At 42.8% G+C, this 10,301-nt stretch overlaps 1 protein-coding gene across 2 annotated transcripts in view; it reads left to right on the top strand.

Annotated features, from left to right (window-relative positions):
• The first annotated feature begins 1,000 nt into the window (after positions 1-1,000).
• The window catches only part of PIK3CG (phosphatidylinositol-4,5-bisphosphate 3-kinase catalytic subunit gamma), a 35,379-nt gene continuing 26,078 nt past the window's right edge, over positions 1,001-10,301 (top strand). The window contains exons 1-2 of one of the 2 annotated variants that reach the window (XM_048301326.1): positions 1,001-1,174; positions 6,987-9,002. In XM_048301326.1, coding sequence (XP_048157283.1) covers positions 6,999-9,002 — 2,004 coding nt within the window. In that variant the 5' untranslated portion in view covers positions 1,001-1,174; positions 6,987-6,998. Of the gene's footprint in view, positions 1,175-5,389; positions 5,785-6,986; positions 9,003-10,301 lie in introns of those variants that run through there. The other variant, XM_048301327.1, reaches the window with a different exon arrangement.

Here is a 10,301-nt window from a genome sequence, read left to right as displayed (position 1 = left end):
CACCTGTGAATCTCATTGCAAGGTCTGGATCAAAAAAAAGTCTCAACATAATCATGGAAAGAGTTTTGCTGTTCACTCTGAACAAGAGCTGTGGAGACAGAAACACTCAGCTCCATTCAGAGCCAAACAGACAGCAGCCTGGATGGGGAAAGAGTGGTGAGGGGGAGTTGTTTGTTTGTTTGAATTGGATGTGGATGGTTATGCCTGAGCTGCATTTGGAGTCTGGCACCGTAAGGCTGACGAATTAATCCTCCTGCTGTGGGCAGCCTTGGCAAAGCCTTAGCTGGAATACTACTATGTCCAGTTTTGAGCAGTGCTTTCCAAAAACAATGTGGCCCAATTAGCAAGAACCTGAGGCGAGTTACAGGAATCGCAGGAGGTCTAACGAACATGACCTAAAAAGAGAGATCCAGGACTGCCCTGTCTGGAGATGGAAAAATTGTAGAAAACCAGTAACACACCAAATTCAAACAAGAAAGTAGCTGGAGGGGAGGGAGGAAGAAAATCCCCAAACTGCATAAGAGGAATAAGACAAGCAAGATGCTTGATCTGTAGGAGAAGACATTTAATCAGACAGCACGAAAATCTTTCCTAAGCAGAAGACCACCACGCTGGAGTAGGCGGCCATCTCCAGGGTTTTTAAGGGCAGTTTAGACAAACTAATTCATCGCTGCCCTGACGTGTGGGGCTGAACAAGCTGTCAGGGCTGGCCGGGCAGGCGGGGATCGCTGCTGGAGTGCCAAGGGCACGCCGGCTCTGGGTTCCTGGGCAAGGAACACCTCAGGAAACTGCGCCCAGAGAAGTTTTGCTGCCTGTGCTGACACCAGGACAAGTCCTGCGGGCCTTGTGCTGGCGACTAAGCCTCACCCCAGTTGTAGTGCTTTCACCCCGCCAGAGGGTCTGTGTGCGCTCCGGCTGATGCGGCGGGGCCGGGGCCGGGGCCGGGGCCGGGTGCCCGGGGCCGCGTGCCCGGGGCCGCGGCGGGGCCGGGCGGGGCGGGGAGGCCCCGCAGCCGGTTCCCTTTTTGCCCGGCGTGTGATTGGCGGCGGCTTCGGAGCTGCCTCTGCCGCCGGCCATGGAGCCTCCCCGTCGGCCCCCGGCTCGCGCCGCTTCCTGCTGAGGGAAACACCTGTCCGGAGCCGGGGCCGGGTCTGGGGCCGGGGCCGCCGCTGCGGTGAGTAGCTCCGTGCTGGGGGCCAGCGGGGGTCGCGGCGGATCCCGCCCAGGGCCGGTGCTGCCCGAGGCCCGGGCTCGCAAGTGGTGGCGCGGCTCCGCTCCCCGCGCCGGCCGCGGGCGTACCCGCCCCGGCCCCGTGCCCGCCGCAGGGCGGCCCCGGCCGCGGGAGCCCCGGCGGCGCGGGCGCGGCGAGGTTCGCCCTCCCGCGGGCGGTGCCGGCCGCCATCTCTGGGCCCGGGCGGTGGGCCGGGGGCAGGAGGAAAAGAAGGAGGGAGGCAGCCTCGGCCCTGGCCCGCTGCTGCCGCCGTCTCCTATCTCCCGTGCGCGGAGCCCTTTCCCGCAGGGCTGCGCGGCTGGCCGGGGTCGCCCTGCGGTCCTCGCCGCAGCCGGCACTGCTGAGCCCCCCGTGCTGCCCGGTCCCTCGCGGCCTTGGTCCCGCCTCACGTCATGGCCCGAACAGGAGTTAACGAGTTTGATGCCAAACCCGCTAAGGAAGCTGTTGGAACGTTGAATGAAACGATGTGAAGTGAAGGATCGCAGTAAACAGTGGTAGAAGTTCTCTCGAGTCTTAAGATCAGTGAGTCAGCTCTGCTACAACGCCGCTTTTAAACAATAAGTAACTATTTCCTCATCCAACAAATTTCTTGTGTCTATCTGATACATGTAGACCATAAAACCTTTCCACACCACAAACCCTCTGAAATAATAGCTGAGGGCATTCAGGAGTTGGTTGCTGGTGTAGATTAGATCACGCAGCTAACAGTCAGTGTTGGAAAAGCGGGCGCAAGCTGACGGGACAGGCAGTGTCTAAATAACGAGTGTGTCCCGGCAGGAACAATAGCAGCGATCTCTGGGTTTTAAAACCCTGCAAAGTGTTGGTTCCAAGGTGGATTACTTCGAGATTACTACTAGATCTCTTGTGTAACCCCAGTTAACTAGAAGTTTGCCGAAATTCTTACCGGAATTTTCGGAACCAGCTAGAAGTTATTGTTTGTTCCAGAAGGAGCCCCAAATAGAAACTCATATAGAAACTAAAGGCGATGAAGGCAGGGGATCCTGAAAATGCTACAGCTGTAATAGCAGTCTGGTTGACTCCCCAGCCTCCCGACCAAGCTGTATCTGCTGATTCATATACTTTTTGATGAGGAATGTGACTGCATTACCTGTGATGTTTACTTGCTAATGGGAACCTGCACTGATTTAATTCCCATGAGAGCTAGTAGTTGCTAGAGGATCTGACAAAGAAACTGAGAAACGGGGTTTTTTGTTGTGTTCATGCTTGAAATGTTAGTGCTGTGTCTTCCCCGTGAAGTTTAGCGCTGGATTACCATAGGAGTAGAGAAGATATACTCCTGTCCAGCAAGTGCAAAGTCATCTCCTGCTACACAACAGTGTGGGCAAGTAGCTGTAGCATGCTGCTTGGAAAACTTTGAGTCTTGTCATGGTAGTTTTGATTTTTTTTTTGATTTATCTTTCAAGTGAACTTTGTCTAAAAGTGTGAAGGTAAACATTAGTGTTGTATTTACATGATGCATGCACAAGGTAATTTTTACTCTGGTAGAGAGTGCTTATTTTCTTGAAAATTTAGTTGTCTGGGAAGGAGTTCACACTAAAGTGAAAAGAATAATTTTAAAATAAGGTTTTCACATGATGGATTAAAACAGAAGCAGGAGCTAATATAGAATAAGCATGATAGTAACTGGTAGACTTCTAACATAGTCTTAACAGAGCAGTCAAGATTGACAGCTATCCTGAATTTTTTGTAGCTAAGTAATACATCATAATACCACTTTGTCTTTTTAAAGCACCTTTCAGGCAGTTTTTTCAAATCTTTTAACAGCTTTACTCATTAGTTTATCTCCTAATCCTGCTGTGAGTCATGTTTCAGTCTCAGTTGTGCTTAACTCTGCTGGCTTCATTCCCTTTCCTTCTCTTCCCTCACTGCCCTACCACTCCTGCAAGTGTTGAGTCAGATAAAGGAACAGATCCGTCTGAAAATTAACCTAATTTTTTGCTGGTTTTGTTATGATCAGATTGTTGACCTGAGTGATGAGATAGGAACACAACTGGAGACAAAGGCAAGACTGGTTGCTTGTCTTAGTTACTTTTTACAGGCCTGTCTCCTCCTTTTCCATTGGACCCCATCAGGATTTTTGGACCAGTGTAGGGCAGTTCTTGTAATATAGGGATATTGAGGGTTGATGAAGCTCATTAGAATTAGAAATAAAAAAGAGTGATTTTTTTTTTTCTCTTGTTTTGGGGTGTTGTTGCAGTAGACACATTGAAATGTCACTGTAAGTAAAGCTTAGGCATGACAAAGGTTTTAGGAACTTAACATGAAATTGTTTTTCATTATAAACATCAAAGTTTTATGATTCATGTGCATGAGGAAATCTGGTTTTGCCAACACATGGATTAGCAGAAAATGGATACAATTTGGTGTCACCCTAAGAATGCATCACTGAAGAGTCAGATTAGAGACAATCGTCGCTCCAAGCCAATTACTGCCTTCTGAAGCTGAGGAAAAGGGGTCAGAGCAGAACTGGAGATGGCGATTGGATCAGGCTGGTCTAGACATGACAGGTCACAGCCCAAATGGATGCAGGAGAAAAGACATTCTTGTAAGGGCAAGGCAGCTACAGAAGTGTCACACATTTTTGTTGTGTCTGATGAAATTTGTGGGGAAATATCTGAACCCACAAAGGTGTTGCTCTACCTGCCTTTATAAGTGGATGAGAGTGTGAAACAATTGCATTATCTGGGCAGTGTGCAGGGTAGTTCTCTGCTGCATGAGGGAGAGATGCTGCCTTTGCTTGTCTTGATGATCTTGATCTATGGAGTAGTGGTAGAAGAGCTATTTGTATGTATATGTGTTTGAAGAATTAATCCTTAGGTGCATGACTCATAGGAGCAGGCTGAGGACATTTAAACCAGGAAGCTTTCCTAGATCTGCAGAACCCAATGAAACTGAAATGACTCCAGGTTTACTTAATGGGGTAGCACAATGACTTTTAGTGGAAGGACTCTTTGCAAAAAATCTACATAGCCTGTTGGCATGAAAAAACCCTTAATGCTAGTTTAAATTAAGAAAAATACGTGACTATATTGCATTTTAGAATTTACACAAGATGAGAGAGGAATGCAGTGTGTAGTGCTGAGATGCCACAGAGGCTGTGGCTGATGAATGCTGACAGGCTGCACGTGGGTGGAGTATGGCTTTTGGAGGTGTCTTGGCCAAGATGGGTAGTTTTTGTGTCAGCAATGAAATATTCAGGGTAACTTCACCACTACCTTGAGAAAATTCAAATACTGGCTTTAAAAGATAAAAGATGTGTTTTCCCCAAACTGACTTCCTAAGAAAAATAGCCTCTAAAAAGAAAATATCTTAGCTGACAAGCAGAACGATGCTCAGAGAGAGAAGAGTTGTGTCAGTGTTGGAGGGTATTTTCTGCTTTTTAACCTTGGCAGAGTGTTAATCAACCTTGGCATGTTGGAGATAGTAAGAGACTGTCAGATTCTTTCGCCAATACAGAGGGAGGGGTTATTTTTCACATTTTTATAAAAAATGTGTCTCATAAATAGGACACATGCATGTATTTTTTAAAAAGGCACTTCACTGTTGGTAAACAACCTTTCAGTTGTTTCATATTTTTTCCTCCTTTTCAAGAGTCATCATTTTTGCATGATATCTACCACTGTAGGATTTGTACTGCTTGTTGCTCTTCAAAATGTCAATTTTCACTGGAAAAGTCATAAGGAAAAAGGATGAAATTAGAGGGTTTTCTGTCTTTTCTTTCTGTTTTGTATGTGTTTTCCCAAATGTTTTTTTCCTGTGGGGATCTTTTTTTAGTAAAAGAACAGCTCCTCAGGTTGTAGTTAACCACAAGAATTAGGGTGGAAAGTCTATGGTTTAATTTCTTCCTGAATCTAAAGTTGCCATTTCTAGTGGGTTTCACTGTGTGTTTGTAATCATAAATGAATGAGTTAAAGATATTAGGTGTAAGGCTGCCCAGCAGTTCTGCTGCTGATTTTACCATGCAAGATCCATGGCATATACAATCTTTATGTGAAGTATGGAGACTGCCTTAAAAAACTCTAGTGAATATAAGTTGGGAGTCCTCAAAGGGCTTTCACCATGAAAATAAAAATAATGAAACATTGCAGATTTAGTTGTCTTTTATCTAGTATTTATATTTAATTCCTTTTTAAGGTAATCTCTCAAAAATATATTTGGTTTAAATATTTTATTTGAATTCATTAAATTTATTACCCAGGTTATTCTTTGCTATTTTTAAAAGGCTCTAAGCATGTCTTCTATACATATGTGTTAAATTGATGTACTGTTGATATATTTTTACTGTTGTAACAGGAAAAGCATTCTGACTTCTTTTAAAATGAGCAATCATATGTATAATCAACTTGGTTAAAACTTCCTTCCTGGTAAGTGCAGCACTTCCTTTGCATCTGGATATGAGGCTGAGCAAGAAAAGCAGAACAGCTTAAACAAAGAAATTTTTTGTGTGAATGATCTTCCTTTAAAAAAATAGGAACTACAAAAATTAAACAAATGAATCATCTTCAGCAATTCAGCCTTTGTTTTATAAGCAGGTAATATTTCCTTGTACTTTGTCAATTACAGAGGTGGCGTGTCCACAGTTGCTGCTTTCTGGAACTCAAAAGAAGAATTTTAGTTAGCATGCTATGTTGTTTGAGTTTAGCCATTTATATTTTATCTGCTTCTTTTATTATCTGCTAAGGCATCATTATACTGGCTTTACTTTTCTCCAGCAGTTAAAAGATTTTATGTGTAGAAAGTGTTGCTTGGAAAAGAAGTTCAGTATGTTGCTGTAACTTGGCTTGTGTGAGTGCACTCGATCAGCACTGCCTTCCGCTTCTAAGCTCTTAGTGAATAACTTCCACTTTAGTATTGGTCAATGGAGATTAACTGAGCAACAATATCTTTTGTTTACTGAATGCTGATAAGGTAGGCTGCTCATGTTTAATATTGTTTCACTGGTGGTTTAGGTGTGATTTGATGTATAGGGTAATAAATCAGCATCAGCTTGGGAGATTTTTCTTCTGTAACAAACTAATAGTTCACACTGGCAGTGTGTACTTTGAAAATGGATGGATATTATCAGTCTGGTGAATTGATTTATTTAAAAGAAGCACGTCTAAGGACACTAGCCTTGAATTTAGATGCACATTAAGTATATCTTCAGAAATAGTCCCTGACTTTTGCATCCTGAGGGCTTTTTTTAGATTGAAGTCCTGATTCCTCATCACTAAAAAGAGAGGCAGAGGAAACTGGGAATAGGCTCACATCTGTCCAGACTGCAAAGAAATTGCTTATTTTGTTACTTTATGCCATTCCTGGAGCTCAGTGGGACTGCATTCTATTAATATACAGGAGTGTGTCTTTTGATTTCTATGAAAATCCACTTATGTTAACATCAGCAGCATCAAAACAGATGAGGCAGCAGAAGAATCAGTGCTTGATCAAATAGAAGCAAGAGGAGATCAATATGGAGGTTGCACATTCAAACTGCTTATTCCCAGTAAAATCTGGCAGGATGTTTAAAACCTCTACATTAATTACTTAATCACTGGGAGTTGGTTGGAGGGTTTTTTTATTTATATTAGGTATTGAATTGAGTAGATTATATCTGAGGTGGTTTATGTGAATCAGGTATTTGTGACAAGAAATTGAGGGAAAACAGAAATATAAAAAGTGTATATGAAAAGTTAAAAAGTAAGAGTAAAGATAAATGTAAATGAGAAAGTGATCGAGTAATTGTATGTTTTGCTAGATTTGTTCTGGCATGGAGTTGGGGGATCATGAACAGCCCGTTGTTATGAGAGAGGAAAACAAACGAAGGAGAAGAAGAATGAAACCTCATTGTACATCGAGTAGTTTTTCATCAATGGAACTGATATCCATTGAGTTCATTTTACCTACAAGCAATAAACATACTAAAGCACCAGAAATTATGTTACTCGAAATAGCTGGCAACTGTACGGTTGAGCAAATGAAGGCACAGATTTGGATGCGTGCAATAGAGATGAGTCAAACCACAGACTTCTACCATGCATTCACCCCGGACCAGTTTATTCTGCAGTATCAGAAGAAAGGACAATGGTATGAAATTTATGATAAACATCAAGTATTACAGACACTGGACTGCATACTGTACTGGAAGGTGTTACAGAAAAAGGTAGGCAAGATCTATGTTGTCCAGAAGCAAAAACCATCAGAAGAAGTTCAGGAATTTCAGCGGCAACTTAACGATTTAATTGGTTATGATGTCACTGATGTAAGCAATGTGCATGATGATGAACTAGAATTTACCCGGCGCAGATTAGTCACTCCACGAATGATAGAGGTAGCCTGCAGAGATCCTAAATTATATGCAATGCACCCATGGACTACATCTAAGCCACTCCCAGAATATTTATTTAAAAAGATCACTAATAATAACATTTTCATAATCATACATAGAGGAACAACTAGTCAGAAAATTAAAGTGTCAATAGATGACACTCCAGATATGATTCTCCACAGCTTTTTCACAAAAATGGCAAAGAAAAAGTCTTTGATGGACATTCCTGAAGATCATAGTGAACTGGATTTTGTTCTCAGGATTTGTGGCAGAGATGAGTACATTACTGGAGAGACACCAATCAAAGATTTTCACTGGATAAGACAGTGCCTTAAGAATGGGGAAGAAATTCACCTTGTCCTAGACAATCCCCCTGACCCGAATGAGGACGAAGTTCAGAAGGAAGAATGGCCTTTGGTGGATGACTGTACGGGAGTTACAGGGTATCATGAACAATTGACAGTAGATGGAAAAGATCATGAGAGAGTCTTCACTATCTCTTTGTGGGATTGTAATAGGAAATTTAGAGTGAAAATAATTGGCATTGATATCCCAGTTTTACCAAGAAATACTGATCTTACTGTGTTTGTAGAGGCTAACATTCAACATGGGCAGCAGCTCCTTTCACAGAGAAGAACTTCATCAAAGCCTTTTACTGAGGAGGTTCTGTGGAATATTTGGTTGGAGTTTGACATCAAAATCAAGGATTTGCCTAAAGGAGCACTTCTGAATCTTCAGATATACTGCGGCAAAGCACAGGGACCATCTGCAAAGACAAACCTTCAGTCACACGACTCCTCCAACTCTGATGCAAAATGCAAAACCCAGCTTCTCTATTATGTAAATCTTTTGTTGATAGATCACCGTTTCTTGCTTCGAAGTGGGGAGTATGTGCTCCACATGTGGAAAATTCCAGGTAAAGGGGAAGAACAAGGGAGTATCAATGCAGACAAACTCACATCAGCAACTAACCCAGATAAAGAAAACTCAATGGCTGTCTCTATTGTGCTGGACAGATATTGTCACCCAATTGCCCTTCCCAAGCACAGGATATCATCAGATCCCCAGGGGGACAGGACCCGAGCTGAAATGCCCAACCAGCTTCGCAAGCAACTTGAAGAGATCATAGCAACTGACCCACTTAATCCACTTTCTCCTGAGGACAAAGAACTGTTGTGGCACTTTAGATATGAGAGCATAAAGCACCCCAAGGCATATCCTAAGCTGCTTAGCTCTGTGAAATGGGGACAACAAGAAATAGTGGCCAAAACATACCAGTTGCTAGCTAAAAAAGAGGCTTGGGATCAGAGCACTTTAGATGTTGGACTCACAATGCAACTTCTGGACTGTAACTTTTCAGACGAAAATGTCCGAGCAATGGCAGTTCAAAAACTGGAAAGTTTAGAAGATGATGATGTTCTTCATTATCTTTTACAGCTTGTGCAGGTAAGGTGTATTTGCATTCTTGAACTCTGCCCTCCAGGGATATATTTATGTTACCCCATCATTTGCATTTCCCATTTTTGTAGGTCTTGTTAGTATTCCCTAGTTTTGAAGTCTTCAATATTTAGTCAAAGCAGTGGTAATAACCAGATTAATGCAAAATACACTTTTCTACTTTTTGTCTTTTGCCTTTGTTGTTGTTTTTATGGTACCATTGCCTTGTGTCTTACAATTTGCATCTTGTGTTTACAGTAGTAAGTTTTTCTGGAAATTGTTAATACCAGCACATCTATGATGAGATTAAATCCTAACTGTGTTGTCTGTAATCCTGTTCATATCAGGTTTGAATCACACAGCACTGAAGAGTTGTTGACTGACTACTGATAGTTTAGAAAGACTGTAGACAGAAAGATAGCAAAGCAGATGTTGACGTGGGCAAGGCCTGAAGAAAAACCTGGGGTTGGGTTTAGGTCAAGAACGCCAGTGTAATTACATAGTATGTTGCAGTGACTTCAGTCTTGTACTGTTAAGGGGAGAAAATTTATCTACAAGCTCCCCCCCTCCCCCAAAATTTTGAAGGTAACTAAAGGGTTTCTAGGACTACATAATAAAGTTAAGTCCTTCTGGGAACTTGGGTGAAATACTGTGGTTCTAATGGCAAGGGATCACTGCTGTATTGATTTGAAGCACTTTGTGTGCAGATCAAATGTTGGGAAGGGTTATATCAGTTACACAAGAAAATTGGTTTGGTTGCTTTTCACTCAGCATGGTGTCATCAGTTGGCAATGGCACAGTCTCCTCTGGTGGCTGACAAAAGCTGTAACCTGTGTTCTTCCTGGTAAACATGGCCCCTGGAGCCTGGTGGTTCTGCAGGCCTTCTACACCTGACAGGGCTCTGTTTTGCATGGAAAGGCTGTCATCCCTCAGAGCATGAAAATTTTTTTTCAAAGAATCAGAGGACAACATTCATGATTAAAAAAAAAAAAACAAACCAAAAAATGGAACTGCTGCAGCTGGGGAAGCTGCTTTTTTATTTCTGCAGGTTCAGGGAGAGCCCAGATTTCCAGGAAAATGAAGCTAGTGTTTCAGATTTTGCTGCACATTGGTAGTGCTTTAAACAAAGCCTTTCGAGCCTTGTCTTTGCTTGTCTGAAGATTAGGCAGAATTTATGCACTTCTGCATTATGCAAAGGAGTCACTACGGTTACCTCATTGGGCCTCCCACGTAGCTGCAGCTATATATATATACTTGGCTTGTGAGCTTTTGCTGTCTACATGTGGCTCAGCAATTTTATTTGCTTTT

This window comes from Corvus hawaiiensis, chromosome 4, assembly GCF_020740725.1.
Source record: "Corvus hawaiiensis isolate bCorHaw1 chromosome 4, bCorHaw1.pri.cur, whole genome shotgun sequence".
NCBI lineage: Eukaryota > Metazoa > Chordata > Aves > Passeriformes > Corvidae > Corvus > Corvus hawaiiensis.
This window is presented reverse-complemented; position numbering and strand designations above follow the sequence as displayed.